This window comes from Heterocephalus glaber, unplaced genomic scaffold (genome assembly GCF_053883595.1).
Source record: "Heterocephalus glaber isolate CG9 unplaced genomic scaffold, H.glaber_assembly_v1.0 deba00001504, whole genome shotgun sequence".
NCBI classification, from domain to species: domain Eukaryota; kingdom Metazoa; phylum Chordata; class Mammalia; order Rodentia; family Bathyergidae; genus Heterocephalus; species Heterocephalus glaber.
In genome coordinates this window covers 66,155,022-66,172,945 of record NW_028258324.1, presented here as the reverse complement: position 1 = coordinate 66,172,945, position 17,924 = coordinate 66,155,022, and the positions used below count along the sequence as shown (strand labels likewise).

Genomic DNA, 17,924 nt, shown 5'->3' with positions numbered 1-17,924 from the left:
TATTTGGGACATGAACCATGATTGCTTGGTTAAGATGACATCTGCCAGATTTCTCCACTTTTCCTCCATTGTAATTAGTAAATCTTTTGAAAAGAGGTACTTTGCAATTATAAAAATGTTCTGTTTTTACTTAAAACTTTTATTCATTACCCAATTTTAGACGATAGAGATGGATCTTGCCTGTTTGCTACAATTATTAGTTATTACAATTATTATGGTCACTTTCTACTTTCCTCATTTCTTCTACAATTATTAACTGGGATTCCTTTTTGAAGAAAGAGTTGTTGCTTTAACCCTTGTTGAAGCTCAGTCATTTTAATTTCAATTTTATTGCTGTTTTCACAAGCACAGAGGAAGGATAAATTGAAACAGTTTGGGCTACTGTGAAAGTACAATTGTTTCAAGTCACCTTAGGAAGAGGATAGAGGTAATTTTACTTCACTAGTATTGACTAAATGCTTCTTTCTATATAGGACATTCTGTAAGGTGCTATGGAGAAAAGAGAAATGCACACACACACACACACACACACACACAAATCCAAGGAGGCTGATAAATCTAAAATAAATATATAAGGCACTCTTTGTAAAAGGGTCAATAAAACTTCTCAACTAAATATTGAAAAACAGTTACACTATTGACCAGGGCAGTGGTATGAATGTAATGTTGTTTTCAAGCCTCATAGCAGCTGAGCCCTACATAGGGTACACCACTCAATAAGTCGATCGTGATATATCGCTGATTATGACACCTTAGTTTGTATGTTCATAAGCATCACGGCCTTTTTTTCATAATTCACAGAGAGAAGGACCTAACTTAAAGATAATCACTTTGGTTGCTTTTATGTCCTCTGGTTCCTTCTTGCCTTGGAGAGATTATGAGGCTTTAGAGAATTCAAACATTGATCTTCATTAGGGAAATGGGAAATTAACTTACATATATACCTGAAAAACTAAATCTGTGCTTTTGGTGCTTTCATTCTTGAGTGGTCAGATATTATTCCAGTAACTCAAATATCAACAGAGGAGAACGGATTGGCATGGTCGAAACCATAGGCTTTTATTTTAACTGGTAGTCAATAAAACTAAAGAGAACACCAGTAGATCTTTGGTGGACAGTGTAACTGCCTACAACTAAGGACAGTAGTAGAGTCTCCTTCTGTAGGTGGGTGGTCTGCTATCAAGGTCTTACTTACAGATTTAGGCAAATGTGAATTGTTTCAGAAATGACTCTGAAGCATGTTGATGAGCACCAACCTTCATTATATTCATGCCACTGAAAAATCTCCCCCAAATAGCAATTCTAGCTACAATAAGTTTCATTTAGAATTGTTTTGTCTCCTTGGTTGTGGGGATTGAACCCAGGGTCTGGTTCATGATTCTTTTTTTTTTTTACTTCAAATTTTTATTTTAGTAAAATCAGAACAAACAGCACATGCAATGCTATCATCTAAAACTAATTCAATAAGCAAATAAACTTACAGTGACTTGAGGTTCAGTGTTTACAATCAGCAAGTTAAACCTATTATTTACTGAAAATATTGCTGGCTAATATTCCTGAATGTAAAAGTCACTGATTATGGCACACAAAGATAATACACAAAAATAATACAAAAGATTAATACACAAAGATAAACACATGTTTCAAGATTGCAAATATGCCAGACAATCACTGAAAACCAAATCAAGCACTCAACTAAACAAAACTCAGAGAAACTTTGAGAACGTGGATGCTTTCTATCATTTAGAAGTGTTTTCATTAATTATCTTAAAAGACAAGTATAGCAAAACCTTGGCATATATCAATTTCAAGTTGCCAATTTGTCTTAAATTTTATCAGAAAATTCTAGCTCCAGTGCCAATAATTCGACTGTAATAGGACTTAACCTTAACAGCTCATACTACCCTGAATTATTCCATATACAGTAACATTCAACATTCAAGTGCCAGTGTTTCTGTACTGTCTTTTGGTCAAGTTTCTATAAGCTTTCAAACAATCACATTTAGGGTTACAAAAATAAGTATTTGTCAAAATGTTCAATAAATATTACACAAACTAGCAGCAAAAAGTGTCTAAGGTCTGTCATGTACAAATAGTTTTCTTAGCTGTCATCCATGGTCCTAATTAAAATTTTAGAAACTAGTTCTTGACAAACTCTATTCAACAATCAAGAGACAAAATAAGATTGGAAATTTTAAGGACTCGCACAGAAGACATATATATAAAATTCTCTCTGAATGTGCAATAAAATAAGTACTTTGTAAAAAATTATGAGCAAAATGTGTATACAAGAGTCTAAACCTACACTAATTGAAATAGCACCAAAACAAATGACTTCAATACTGTCAAGTGCACCCTACTTCAATAAAGTTTAGAACAAGGCACAAACTCTTGAAAATCTATTACACTTTGTAAGAAATTTTTGCTAACTTATGCCACTTTAAAGATTTTTAAAGATCAATGCATTCTGGCCATAGCATCCCAAGTGGAGAGACATTTCCTTTTTAGCAGTGGACAGTCATCTTTGGACAAATTTAGCACAGAGACTATAACTACAATGGAAACTTATGCAACTAAAATAACAGTAAAACTGCACTGTTAAGAACTGACACCTTGTGCAGTTTAGTATCTACCTCCAACCTATGAGAGCTCAATTCCTTACCCTTACATTTACAAAATCTCCCAAGTGTAAGCCATCTTAACATTTCAATCCAGCTGTAATGAAGCGATGTGAATCTGCATTAAAATAAAGCCTGCTGCATAAACCTCTCAGTCCATACTCTCTTGTCCAAAAAACATCGACACTGCATCCAGTGAAGACCAGAATCTAGTAAGGCCTATAAAAGGATTGGTCATTCCTATGGATAGCCATTCTAACATTTCAAATTGATTTATGGTGGGCATTAAAGGATCTAATTAAATACACCCTCCCCAACACTTAAATTAGTAAACAGCCTAAATATTAAACAGGGAATTGCTGTATTTACCTGCATTAACTTTAAAGAGTGGTCTCAAAAAATATTACAGCTGAGTTCACAACATCACACTTCATGACTGGAATGGCTCTTATAGTTTAAAGTTCGAAGTGCCTATCCAGGATAGAGTGAGCAAGTCAGAACCTTAGTAGTCTGCCATATTAGAAAATAATTTTAAGATGTCCTCCTCCCCACCAGGGTCTACAAGTACCAAACTCCTAACACAGGCTACTGCACTATTTTTTCCTTATATTTATTGATGAATTAATTATCACTGCTAAATAGAATCACACTTGTGTGCCAAGGTTTAATTGTAGCCCAAGTTCGGTATATTTATTTTGTCCAAACAATTGATATTTTGAGCATTACTGAGCTAACAGGACATCAAAATAATAAGCTGTTAAAGTTACAGTACATTAACAAACAAATGATCCTCAGTTCACAGAATTACAAATGAAGTTTTGGGTGGCACTAAGCTAATTCATGCAGCAGCAATTAAGTCTTCAACTTCTGAATAGGGATGTAGTTGTTTTGTTGATTTCTTCTTGTGACTTTGAGCTCTCTTGAAATTTTCAGGAGAATCACAGGTGGTAATGTACTGCAAGTTCTTGAAGCTACTACATATTATAGTCTGGCTAAGTTACAGGTGGATTCCATTTTGGAAATGTTGTACAACATGATGATGACTGTAGTAAAGGAGATTCAGTTGCCCCAGCAGTTAATTCCCTAGGAGTTATAATTTCCACCATATCCATCACTATTGTAGAAGCCTCCATAGTCAGCTCCACCAAATCCTCTGTTATTGCTGTGACCACCTCCACCACTGTGGCTGCTGCTTGCACGATTACTACTAAAACAAGACCTGCTGGAACCACTACTTTGTCGATAATCTCTGGCACCAAGTCCCCCACTGAATCTCTTAGAACATCCACGACTGCTACCCTTGTAACGGTGTTCAAAAGCCATATTTTCCAACCAAGCTGGCACTTCTTGTTTAGCTTCAATAAGTAGATCCAATAAATCCTTCATAATCTTTGCATTTCTTTCGTTAAAGAATGAGGTGGCAAGGCCAAGCTTTCCTAGACGTCCTGTACGGCCAATGCGATGCACATATTCCTCAATGTCACTTGGCAAATCAAAGTTGATAACATGTTTCACATTTGAAATGTCTAGACCTCTTGCTGCCACAGCTGTGGCCACAAGAATTGGGGTTTTCCCTGAGCGGAACTGCTGAAGTGCTTCCTCTCGATCTCTTTGTGATCGGTCTCCATGAATACTGGTACAAGCATACCCTTCATGGTGTAAGAAATCCTCCAGAGAATCTGCACCCTTTTTAGTCTCCACAAACACTAAAGTCAGTGAACCCTTTCCAGTTGGACCTAAGAGATCAAGTAGAAATGACCGTTTCTCTAACTCTTCCACCCAAACCACTCGCTGTGTGATGTTCTCAGAAGTAGAGCCTACTCTGCCTACAGCCAGAAAGATGTATTCATCCAAGAAATCACGAGCAAGCATCTGTATCTCCTTAGGAAAAGTAGCACTAAACATCATAGTGTGACGGACACCCTTTGGTGGCATAGTATATTTTTCAACTATATGTCTTATCTGAGGTTCAAACCCCATATCCAACATCCTGTCAGCTTCATCCAACACTAAGTATTTGCAGAAATCTAATCCAATTTTTCCTCTTTCCATCATATCCTCCAGACGTCCTGGAGTGGCAACTAGTAAGTGGCAACCATGTTCTAAGTCTCGAATCTGTTGGCCAATATCAGCACCACCATAAACTACACAAGGACGAACTCTAGATCGGTATGAAAATTTTCTGGCTTCCTTGTAGATCTGCACTGCCAACTCTCTGGTTGGGGCTAACACCAAGGAGATTGGGTACTGTTTGCGCTGCCTGTACCTTCTACTTTCCTTTGTAGCCTTTAAAGCCTCTCCTGGACCATGTGTATATATTTGACTCAGGATTGGCAGAAGAAATGCTGCAGTTTTTCCAGATCCTGTTTGAGCACAAGCCATTAAGTCCCTTTTTTCTTTGATAATAGGAATTGCGTGTTTTTGCACTGGAGTAGGACGAGTATAACGAGTAAGTTTAATGTTTCCCATGATAATTTCTCCCATCTCAACATCGCTAAAATTTTCAATATGTGGAGGACAGTTATTGCCAGTTGCCTCTACTGGTATATCGTCATATTTCTCAAAGTTAATCCCAGTATTTCCTTCTGAAAAGAGTTCATGTTCTAAGTGCTCACTTGGAGGAAGAGGTTTTGACCAATCATCTTCATCTGATCTGTCACACCAACGACTATATCCGCTACTTTCAAATTTGCCAAACCCAGTTCTGTCACAACTGCCAACACCGCCATAGTCACTCTGTCCACGATCATCAAATCTTCCCCTTGATCCACTTCCACGATCACTGAAGTAACTGGACTTTCCTCTTGAATCACAAGATCCAAAACTGCTATACACATCCTTGTCTTCACTGCAATTCCATCCTGAACTTTTCTTGTGGTAGAGCCCTTTGGATGCCTCTCTGTTTCTTAAATGAGGAGGTTTATAAAGTCCTTTGCTTGCTGTGCTTTCTGCCCCACTCTGATTATCAGAAGAGTTCAGGTCTAAACCAGCAAACTGCTTGTCTACACCGCCGAGCGTATTTCCCACTGTCACATGACTCATCCTAGCTCTGGCTCCTGGGCAGCTTCACCAGATTATGAACCAGTGAAATAAATCCCTGAAGCCGAGAGAGTTTTAGTTCCACATAAAGAAAGGTCTCAGGCGTAGAGTCCATTTCGTGGAAAGGTACACCATCTCTTGAATTGTCAGCTGGGGAGACGAAACAGGAGAGTGGGTAGAAAGACCGTGAGGTCAGGGGAAAGCAGAAGAAAGTCTGCAGCACTTGCAAGCTGCCTGGCTGCCGACTAGGGTGGCTTAGGCTGCCAGGGCTTCCCAAGTATCCGAGGCCCTTCTGGTTACTGATGTGTGTCCCCAGCAAGTGGGTGAGGTCTCCGCCTCATGCAGTGAGGACACAATGAAACAATTATGCTGCGAATGACACTGGTGACACGTATTTTAGGTGACCTCACTCCATCCCTGCTAACTACTTTAGCTGCCTCACTGTTCCCAGGGAGCTAGTATTTGGTGCTAACAGTGCTGCCTGGTGCATGATTCTTAAACAAACGCAGGTAATGATCTACATTTTTTTAAAAATTAATTTTATTGGTACATTTTATGGGTACACTTTAGGTATACAATTCGTTTACATTTACCATTGGGTGTTTGGACCTGTACATGATATATCTTGGTTCTTATTTTTTTCCCCCTTACCTGTGCACCCTTTACCCCCTCCACCCTTCCCTATTTACATAGATTTCATTTCCATTTTTTTTCTTTTCTCATAATTTTTCCTTTCCCTCTTTTCCTTTCCCCTTCCCCTCCCTTTACTCCTTCGTCTTTGGACCTTTTTTCCTATTTCAAATTATCAGTTATTCATTTTAATCATTTTAACCCTTGTTTACACTATCAGTTTCTCACACTAGTGAAACTATTCGATATTTACACATGTGTGTCCTATTTATTTCACTTAAGAGTATGGCCTTGATATGCATCCATTTAGCTATAAATGACTCTAGTTTTTCATTCTTTATGGCTGAGTAGTACTCCATTTTATAAAAAAGCCCACATTTTCTTTATCCAGTTTCCAGTTGATGGGCACTTGGGCTGTTTCCAAGCTTTAGCTATTACAAACTGTGCCACTATGAACATGGGTACACATATATCACTGTGGTATGATTCTTTTAATTCTTTTGGGAAGATACCCAGCAGGGGAATAGCTGGGTCAAATGGGACCTCTAGTCCTAGTTCTTTGATGTATCTCCATACTGACTTCCACAGTGGTTGCACCAGTCTGCACTCCCACCAACAATGGAGAAGGGTTCCTTTTTCCCCACAACCCTGCCAGCATTTGTTATTTGTTGATTTCTTGATAGCAGCCATTCTTTTCGGGGTGAGGTGGAATCTCAGTGCTGTTTTCATCTGCATCTCTCGAATGACCAGTGATGTTGAACATTTTTTCTTTTTTTGTTGTTCTTGAATATTTTTTCATATATTTATTTGCTGCTTTGACTTCCTTGTCAGAGAAACGTCTGTTCATTTCAGATGCCCATTTTTGAATTGGGTCTTTGAATTTGGGAGGTCTAATTTTTTTCAATTCTTTATATATTCTAGATAGTAGTCCTTTGTCTGAGGTACAGCTGCTAAAATTTTTTTCCCATATTGTAGGTCATCTGTTAGCTCTGTTGGTGGTTTCTTTTTCAGTGCAGAAGCTTTTTAATAAGATGAGATCCCAGTTGTTGATTCTTTCAGCTAGTTCCTGTGCTACCGAGGTTTTGTTCATAAAGTCTTTTCCTATGCCAGTGTCTTCAAGAGTTCTACCTAACTTATCTCCCAGCAAGTTTAGTGTTTCTGTCTTAATATTTATATCTTTAATCCACTCTGATCTTAGTTTAGTGCATGGTGATAGGTATGGGTCTAGTTTCAATCTTTGGCAGGTTGAAATCCAGTTTTTCCAACACCATTTATTAAATAGGCTATCTTTCCTCCAAAAATTCATTTGGAACCATAAGAGACCTAGAATAGCTAAAGTAATTCTAAGCAACAGAGACATGGTTGGGGGATATCACAATCCCCAATTTGAAACTACACTACAAAGCTACTGTGATAAAATCAATATGGTACTGGCAAAGGAAGCGACCTGAGGATCAGTGGAATAGATTAGAAGATACAGAAACAACTCCAGACATGCTCAGCCACCTCATCTTTGACAAAAGAGCCGGTCTACATTTGAGGAGCAGATTAGGTTGATGTACAGAGAATAATCTATATTTTAGAGATGAGGAAACAAAAGTTCTGTGTCATGTCCCATTTTTACTTAAATGGTGGATCTTAAGCTTAGACACAAGTCTTCTGACTCTGGTGCATTTGCTCTTTACTTTAAGTCTTGTTACTTCTGGTCAGTGAAATTCCTGAAATTTTTCACGTTTGTAAGCACAGTGACCTTATATTCCGTTTTTCTTATAGAAGTTCAGATGTATGCTTTTTGTCACAGTATAATGATTAATAATATGATTTTCCACTTTCAAAAATGGCCTCAGTTGGACCAGATTTTATAATAACCTTATTTATAGAGAGACCCAAGTAAACTCCAAACTGAGCTTCAATCTTTAAAGTGGAGTTAAAGAAATCACTAATTAGCTACTTACACATTTAAGAAGGTAACATCTGATTATATTATGTGCAGTCTAACAGGAAACTTTATATATGTGTATTTTTTATTTTTTAATGACCTGGAAAAAACTCAGGACAGGGCAAAAATCACTATAATTTGATCCTAACTGCATATATACAAGTATTATATCTGAGTAGTAAGTTTAAAGATGATATTCTTTCTTTAAAAACATATTTACAGATTCCCAAATCATTTACAATAAGTATGTGCAAAATTTATAGCCAAAAATAATCTATAAAATCTCCCATTTGGAGTTAAAGGATCTTTTTCAACAAAAGACTGTGAAATCTCTATCTTAAAGAAAACAACACTGTATCTAGATAAAACATAATAATTCTCACAAATAGAACAGGACTTTATTATCAAGCACTTTCTGGCCATATTCTCACATTTATATTTCATCAGAATGCTAAACTAATGCCCCATATAATAAGTGAAGCCAAATGCAGATACATACTGAATGAGTTTGGCATGGAACCTTCAAGGCTGTCCCAGTTGGGACCCTTCCCCACTTACCCATGTGCTTTTCCTGTATTGTTTTTCAAGGCTAATATGAGACACTGAGTTTGTAACCAGAGGCTGAGTCTTTAGCTGATGCTGCTGGTCTGTCAGCTCCTCTTTGCCTGTATGGGCCATGTCATCTCTGGTCATGAAATTCCCGGCCAGAAGGCAAAGGAAAGGCAAGTACAGCAGTGCCACAGAAGGACACAGGAGAATCTCAGGGAAGCTTCTTCTTTATCTACATTTAGCCATTTGTAAATGTCTGTATCAGCCAGGCCAAAGAACACTGGCTAGGATTTGTTCAGACTGTCCTATGTAAATTACGGTGTCTTGCATTTTCCCCTCTAATCATCAATTTCTCCATAAGCAAAATGAAAACTTATAACTAGTTTATCCCCACGGTTCAGTTCACCCTGGTCCTCATGGTTGTGAATCTATGATTCTGAGCTTCTGGGGGGAAAAAGAAAAGCTAATTCCAAAGCTGTATTCCAGAGCCACCCTCTCTAATTTGGGCTCTACTTTGCTTTTGGAGTGAGCCCAAAGAAAAGGTCATTTCTGCAGACATCTTGAGGTTGTGCTCCAATGTCCTCATTAAATAACAGGAGTCCAGACTGGCAGGCCCAGGGGAATATTCAATCAAGGAGAAAAAGGCCAAGTCATTACCGGAACCCTATCATCAGAGCTGTAAACACAAGCATTCATTCGTGGGCTACAGCTGAATCTGCGTTCAAGTGAGCACTCTCTCTCCTTATACAGATTGCATTCGTCAAATGTGTGTGACCCTTCCGATAAGTCACCAGAGGCGGGAAGAGAGAGAGAGAGAGAGAGAGGGAGAGAGAAAGGAAGAAAATTACAACTGTAAATAGGCTCTGAACAGTGAAAGATCAAAACAGCCTCTAGCTTGACTGAATGAGTCACCGTTGCAGTCAGACCTCAAAAACAAGTGTGGCTTCTCTACTTAGTCTTTCTGTCTGGAAAGGAATCACTGCTCTGATTGGAGATATTGGCCATTTTACAGACTTCAAAGCAACTTTAGGCAACTTGAGAGAGAAGATAGATAATAGGTAAAAACAATTCTTCCAAGTGCTTGTCTGGAGAACCAGCTACTCAACTCTAATTTGGAGCTGAATGGAAATGCTCACATCTTTAGCCATCTTTCCTTTCCTTCCTCTCTTCCTCCCTCTTCCCTCCCTCCCTTCCTTTCCTCCTGTCCTTCCTTTCTTTCTTCTTTCCTTCCTTCCTCTTCTTTTTTTTTTTAATGGAAGTTTGTAGTTCTAATGCACGCATCCATTTTCCCTTAAATGATCCAAGTTTTGTTTCTGGCAAAAAATTGATTTCCAGGCACTGAGCTGAGCAGTCTAGCGAATGGAAAGATAATAGACCAAGGGCTACCTCATGGAAGGTGGCCAAGTATGCACACTGTGATGGTATAAAAGGACATATGTACTGACAAACATAAGACCGTGAGAATGGGAAAGAAACAGGTGGATCTTCATGAACTGTTGACCGGATTGAGAGGTGACTACAGAGAAAAGCCCCTGTGTATTCAGTTTAGCAATGAATCCAGGCTGAGCTTAGCTGGGACTGTAGTGTGCAAGTAAAGGATCAGAAGAAAGAAACCTGGAAAGAATGATTGGGACCAGATCTGAAAGGGGTTTGCTTAACAAGGAAAAGATATGAGGCTTTAGTGTATGTGCTGTTGAGACAGGAAGGGAGAAGCACTGACACTGTGAGAAAGAAGAGTGCCAACTTTTGGAAGGGCAAGATGGATGAGAATCAAGAGCCAGGGAGATCAGTCTGCAGACTCTTGCCACAGTTCAGGAAAGCCATTGAGTGTGGTTCCCACCTAGCACATTCCCTTTGGAGTTAGAGAGGGAAGGATCTATGGGACAAGGTGGCATTAAGGCATTTCAACTTCTAGTCAAGGAGGCTATCACTATAAAAATACTCATCAAAGAGCAGTTTAGTGTGTATTACAGTCATGAGCTGAGGCGTTCAGGCCCCAGAAGACAGTCCAATTCAAGTTGCCACAAAGGAAGATTGGCTACTTCATGGATGTATGGAGCAAATCAAGTTAGACGGACTCTTCACACTACAGGCACTGCTAGTGCCTTGGAGTTTTTAATGGCACAGATTGGCTGCTCAATCCATATTTTCTTTCCAGCCTATGATTTTTTTTTAGCCAAAGTCCCAGCTCTTTGTCTTCAGAAGATAGTGATGCTTGTCTTGTGGCTCTACCCTTGCTGTCTATTTGACCTTGGGTAAATCACCTGTCCTCTCTGGCAATGATTTCCTCATCTGAAAAATGTGCTACTTTATTCAGTGTCCAAGGCCCTTCCCAGTGCCAAGAGTTTAGATGTATGTAGAGAACACAAAGATTCCTATGCTAATGATATATTCCAGAAAACAAACCCTATCTCATTGAACCCTCCAGAAAGCCCTCAGTATAAGCAACTGATACCATTATTCTAAACACACTTCACAAATGTGTTAAGAGCCATTTAGAAGATAGGTAATGTTCACAACAGCATGAGGTGACTTATGATCTGCAGAACTAGAACCTTATCCCCTGGACCCCCAGCCCAGTGCTCTCTCTGCTCTACCAGGCTTACCGACGTCTAGGAAGGGTCACTGAAGTATGTGCAAGGAACATGATCAGCCTTCCATGTTTGTTCTTGAATATACTGTGTTTTCACTCTTTCTCCTGAGTGAGGCCAGGCCAACAGAAGGGAATCGTTTTATTGGGATCACTGTGAAATTGTACTAAACACATTTTTTTTCAAACCACTTCCTTTCACTGGGCTGTGTGCAGCTGTTGAGCTCCTTTTTGTGGTCAGTACTTCCATGACCAGCTGCAGAGCTTATGCACTTGGATGTGGTCAGTAGGAAGAGATTGGACCATCTACACTTTTCTGTGTGGATCTCCCTGATCATACAATTATGAAAAATCTGGACCAAAATGGACCTTCAGGTCCATCCAGCCCAATGCCTTGTCCAAAGTTTGATCTAGGTGGTTTCAATAGTTGCTCAGCATTGTCTGAACTACAACATCACTTCTACATCCTAGACTTTATGTTGTCCATTGTCTTTCGATATCATCACATGCTTGCCCCATAGTGAGCTCACAGTCAGCATGACTGAAGCAAAACCTGTGTTACCTTCCTGAGAAGGTTACCTGCTCAGTCCAACATGCTAAAACCTGGTACTTTTACAGGCATTTGTCTTCTGCATTTAATAAGACCTGATTGTGCTCCCTCTGAAATCTCCATCCATCCATCCATCCATCCACCCATCTTCTTTTATACTCACTTCTGCTGATCTATTCAGGTCCTCTGACATACTTCCCTGGACTATCAATCTAGGCTCTAACTTCTTAGAGCCTTTCACAGGTAAGTCTGCATTTTAAATTTCCAAATAGGACATATTTTCCAAACATATCAACCATGAAACATTTTCCCCTGAGCATCTTTTGGGAAAACTGGTCTAGCCTTTCCAGATGAATTGTAATCCCTTATCATTGTCACATCTGTCCACCCCTCTTTGTCACTGAACTTGTTATTTTCTCTGCGTAGAATGTCCTTATTTCTGACTCTTACCATCTGGCTAAATCCTACGCATGTTTCATGGCCCAGTTCAAATGTTTTCTACTCTCTGAACCCTTCTTTGATCTCATGACCTAGCATAACCCCTGAGAACTCAGAAGACTATGTATATGAATTATTATAATATTTAAATTATATTTTAGTTTTGTGTTTGTTACATACACAGATTACTGCCAACAAATTCTCAGCTTTTTAAGGAGTGGAAGGCATATGTTTCTCATCTCTGTGACACCAGAGTCTAGAATGTTGACTCTATCTTCTTTCACTTCCTTCAACATTGATTGAGTAACTTATGGTTGATGCCTGAAGAACTTCATGAAATAAGTGAGCTTCAAATTCTAGTGTAGTGCACTCAGTCTCTTTATAGCAAGCGCTACTGCTTAGATCTTGATAAAATGCAGAGGTGTTATGCCGGGACATGAGGACTTTGGTTTAGAAAGGGATAGACGACAGGCACATTAACAATTGCAGTGTAAGGTCCCTATGGGAGAAGACTTCTGGGATAGGAGAACTCCTTCTAGAGAGGGGTTATTAGGGAAGCTTCCTAAAGCTTCTGATCAATACCCTACATTTACTTATCACCTGACTGGTGCAGAACACTGGGCCAGGAGCTGTGGAGATACACGAACCTGCAAGAAGCTCTAGGGAGTAGTTAGGTGTGCTAAGGACTCCTGGATTTAAGCAGCAGACACCAGTTCTGGGAGCTGGACAACAAGGAAAACTGTATTTGAAGAATGTGAGGGTGTCAGGATCTCAGGGCAAGGGAGAAGCTAGGTCTGGAGACCAGCAGGACTCAGAAGCAATGTGGCTTGAGTTTTGTCCTTGCTCTTTCTGCCCAGGCTTTATCTTCTTTCTTGCTATGGGGCAGTGGTTTGGAAAGCTGTGTCAAGAATGTGGCTGGTGCTGAATATCATCTATCGGAGTTACCTCAGACATATCATTCCCCCTCAGTCTCCCATCAGTAAGAAGAGAGATTCAAATGTCAACTGGATGATCTACTTCAACATGTTCAGCCTTTAGTCGTTTTTCAGGCTTAGCTGGATTCTAGATAAATACAAAACATCTAAGGAAATAATTACCCCTTGGGAAAATTATTTTCCAACCTTAGATTCCAATGGCTTTGGACAGATACTAAAACTTGTTTTGTTATAATAAGTGAGCATAGATTCCTATCTTATGCCTTAGCCTCTTCTACCTAGGTATAGTCCAGCTCTCTTTAATTCACACCACCATGTCTTCTCTTCATATCTGTTAGGATATCATTACTTCTGTGCTCTGCTTTCTATCTGTATCAGAAACCTGGACCACATCAATGATACCACATTTCTGAAAGTATCTTCCAGTATCTTAAAATAGCCAAGCAACTCCAGCTTGTGGACAGTCCATTGACTACCCATCTGTGTGATAATAATACTCCCTTGTGTGCACCACTGAAGAATCTACACAGTGATTCTGTGTCTATCACCTTGTTTAGTCTCTTAGAACCATTGTTCAACTGCTTAATCTTTGTTGAGGGACAGACATATCAGGTGCCAGGACAGGTATAGGGATACAATTTTGAACAAAATGAATGTGATAGTAGTTGTGAGGGACTGATGATCTAGAGGATAGAGTTCATGTTTTTATTCCTCTTTTAGAGACTACAGTGAAATAATTTGTCCCAGTAGGTGGTAGAGCCATGACTCAAGCTTAGGCTTCCCATGCCCAAGCCAAGGGTCTATTTTGCCATTGTCTGTCTCAAAACCATTAAGGAAGCCTTGAGTGCCTTCTAGGAGATCCTTGATAAAACTAGCTAATGCCACTAAGAATGTCAAAGAGTCAAACAGAGAAGAAATACCTACCAAACTTAAGCAGACAACAAAATAAACCAGCCCTTGAAGACCCCAAAGTGCATGGTAGGGTAAGGAGGGCTCCCAAATCAAAACAGTTAATGAGAGCAACAGCCTTTTTGAGAAGAAAATACAAAGCAGAAAAAGACTTTCCTTTCAAACCTAGAACCCTGCAGAGTGCCCTTGGGTTGTACAAAACTTAACGTTTGATGTGAGCTTACAGATCTGGGAACAGATCTCTACATGTGATGTGTCTATTTCACACCCTATCGACTGGCTGTATCAGACTCAAATGTGATCAGGCTAAAGCTTTGTCTCTTACCTTCAAAAAAGGTTCAAGGAATGTTTGATGAGATAGTAATTGTGTTTCTGGCAACAAAACACTGCAAAGTGAGACAAAGTTGATGATTACTTGGGTTTTATGGTGGATTATCTAATTTATCAATCAACCAACTATTCTCGGTGGTTTAGGATTATAGAATTTTAGTTCTTCTCAGCTCAATGCAGGGTGGTAGAAGGTTATAAGGCAGTCATTCAGAGTCCCAGGTTCCTTCCGCCTTGTGGCTCTGCTGTTCCCTTATGTCCTATTTCTCTGCCACTCAACCAGTGCATGAAGAAAATGAATGAGGACCATGCACACATAGAAAGTTTAAAAGAGAGGCCGGAAATATCTTACTTTAGTACTGCTCATGTTTCTTTAGCTAGAACATAGCCATGTGGCCAGATTTGATTACAAGGAGTCCTGGGACTGAGAAACAGAGGAGAGAACACACACTGTTAAACAGAACAGTCTCCACCATAACTGGCCGTCTGGACAGCAGAGGGATGGAGAGAATGAGGGCATTATGCATCTATGACAGGACTTGCTGAAGGCCTTCTAGAAGACTTCCCTAGGGGGAAACATGATCAAGGAGTCAGAGAGCACTCTAGGTAAGAGGTGCCTTGTGGCCAGATTCTCAGAAGAAAGATGAATGATTTTAATTGAAAGATGCTTGCACCTAGATGAAAAAATTCTGCTCCAGCCATGAAAAGAAATGGACAAGGAATCATTTTAGCTTAGCTCTTATAATTGTGTGAAAAGAAAACCCACCAAGTAGACAACTTACTATCCCAACCTTTACAGAGCATTTACTGTATACGCACACACAAATTCTCAGTCGATTTTCACAATAACCCTAGGAGGAAGACATGGAAAAAAATGATTATTCCTATTGTAGAAATGGAGAAACATATGTGCAGAGAGGTTGAAAGACTTACGTAGGGATGCCTAGCAAATAAAAGATGAATCTGCTACCTAACCCCACACTGTGCTCTTTTCAGAATTCTTCACAGAGGAGGTGTTGACCTAGATTGAGCTTTGGTCACGAGGCCAGGAGAGAGGGAGTTTTCCTTAATCACCTCGCCTTCAGCCTGCCTGCCTTTTGGAATTAGTGGACCAGCTCCTCATTCCGAGTGGATGTACCTGTTAGCTGTCCAACGGCACACACAGCATCTGACAACCCTAATATCACTGTCTGCATTATCAGACAATTACCAGCCGAATCCGTGTTCATAATTTGACTAACAACTCTTGACAATGATTATTTTTCCTTTTCTGGCAAAACAAATATAGGAGCATTTTCCTTTCAGCATCAGTGCTGATGCTCCTTGGCATTCTATCAGCTAAAGGATTTTTTTCTCAAAAAAAATTGTTAGTCGTCCTCCCCCATATCTCGCTAACTTTACAGCCCCCCACGGCATCTGTGTGCAGTGAACTGAGCTGTTGAGACTAAATGTAATTTGCAATCAAGCTTCTGTTAACATGGAAATGTACCGGCTGGTCTGCTGCAATATGGGTTCTCGTTCTGTCTAGCATATGGTCGCATTAAATCCAGTCTCCAGAATGTCTCTTGTTACCACATTGTCAATCCGTGCAGAGCAGAGAACCCTAAAAAACCACTACAGGAGCATATTTTTGGAATTGGCGCTTCTATTGGATCTTGACAAGAGCTGTCCAAAGACATACTCGGTTATTTGAAATGAACTATCCCTGTCAGCTTCATGCACGCATACACACAGAGCCACACAGCACCCTGGAAAACTGGCTTGATGCTCCGTGGTCACAAACATGGCAATTACACTGGAGGACAAAGGAGGAGGTGAAGGATTCAGCTGCATTAGTTACATATAAGGCTGGTTTACTTCTATTTCTTGATCTCACAATATTCAAGGGATGCTAGAATATTGATGCTGGAAATGATGCTTAGCAATTTTTTTTTTGCATCTAATGACACTAATGGCTCTACTTTCAGGTGCTAGGATTGAACCCTGACCTCACCCCTCTGTTGCACATTTTGAAGCTGTGGGTGCCTCAGTTTCTCCAGTGGGGAAATGATGGAAATAAAGGTGCCTCACAACTTTGGGTAACTTTGGAGGATTAAAGGCCTAAGTATCACCCTTGCCTCAATAAATGACAGCCATTTGTATTAGTAGCCTTTCCCTCACCATCCCATTCTAAAATAGGATGCTTACATACCTCCCGTGACATAGCTCACTATTCCTCTTTTCTTGTCCTGCCCCCTTGTGTCAGAGTGACAGCCCCCTCTGAGGCAGCCCATTTTCTTCTGTATGACTCTGTCCAATGGCTTTTCCTTATAGTTAGTAGAAGTCTCACTTCTACCTTGAGCCAGGGTTCCCGGACATGTAAAGAAAGTCTAATTTGGTGCTCTCCTTTGGGTCATGAGCTCTGCGAGCACTCTGTATTCTCTCTCATCTCCTCTTACCCCTTCTCATGATGCAGAGCAGAGTCCCCTCACCTGGCCAGGCTGGGGTGGGCTTGGTTATTTCTCTGCTTGAGGACAGCAGGACTGTCTGGTCCCAGAGTCAAAGCTGCCACGACACATGCCTAATCCTACCTGGTGGTGAGCGAGGATTTGCCTGGTTTTGTCAATACAGCCTGGACCTGTTTACACATAAGTAATCAAGCTTTATAAAACAGACCTCTCCTTGGTAAATTTACATACAGCAGAAATCACACTATACTTTCAATTCATGGGGAGATGGGGAGAAGCCTTATGCCTATAGGTCCTTGAATCATTTTTTTTGGAGAAAAAAACCTCATTATTTTCTGCAAGGCAGTAACTGCCCTTGTTGTGCCTCTATTCTGCAAATTTGAAGTTTTGTGGGTTTTACTGGATGTGCTCCAAGCAGGAAACACATGCACAGAAGGTGTATGAGACACCAAAGTGCTTGCATACAGCGATCCTCTAGTATGGGAAGAGTACTTTCAGAGGTCAGGACAAAATGAGGGAAATAATTTGAGTCATTCATTCATTCATCTGCTTAAAAATAATTTGTGAGCCTGACGCAGTATCAGACACCAGCGATGCATCTAAGAAGCTGCTCCTGAACTGGCAGACAGGTTAGAGTCAATTAAGATAGAGGGTGATCCGATCTATGAAAAAGTCAAGTGCAGGGTGCTCTAACGACCACCTCATCCCATCTGGAGGGGCTCTAAGTTTGGCGAGGGGGGTAAGGAGGCAAGCAAATGACTGCCTTACTATGGATTAAGTGAGTACCTTGTGGGGAGAGAGTGATTAATCCACAAAGATTTACTAAGCACTCAGTCTGTGCTGGATCAACAATAAAGAACAAAACACACACTTGAAATTTATCAAAGTTACAGTCCTAGGTGTTTCTGTGTGTGCATTTGATCAAGTCCACACACAGATATATACGTACAATT

General features: G+C 40.1%; 2 protein-coding genes across 2 annotated transcripts in view; one reads left to right on the top strand and one right to left on the bottom strand.

The window, feature by feature from the left end:
- Nucleotides 1–16,335, top strand: part of Lpp (LIM domain containing preferred translocation partner in lipoma) — an 847,859-nt gene extending 831,524 nt beyond the window's left edge. The window contains exon 14 of the transcript XR_015441150.1: nt 15,521–16,335. The gene's annotated coding sequence lies outside the window, so the exon portion shown is untranslated. The remainder of the gene's footprint in view (nt 1–15,520) is intronic.
- Nucleotides 3,282–5,970, bottom strand: LOC101711814 (ATP-dependent RNA helicase DDX3X). Its single transcript, XM_013068379.3, has one exon. It carries the CDS (start codon nt 5,658–5,660, stop codon nt 3,702–3,704), a length of 1,959 nt encoding a protein of 652 aa, XP_012923833.2. The 5' UTR covers nt 5,661–5,970; the 3' UTR covers nt 3,282–3,701.
- Nucleotides 16,336–17,924: the final 1,589 nt, after the last annotated feature.

Coding starts and splice junctions, on each gene's coding strand:
- LOC101711814 (XM_013068379.3), bottom strand. CDS start 5,660: ATGAGTCATGTGACAGTGGGAAATACGCTCGGCGGTGTAGACAAGCAG.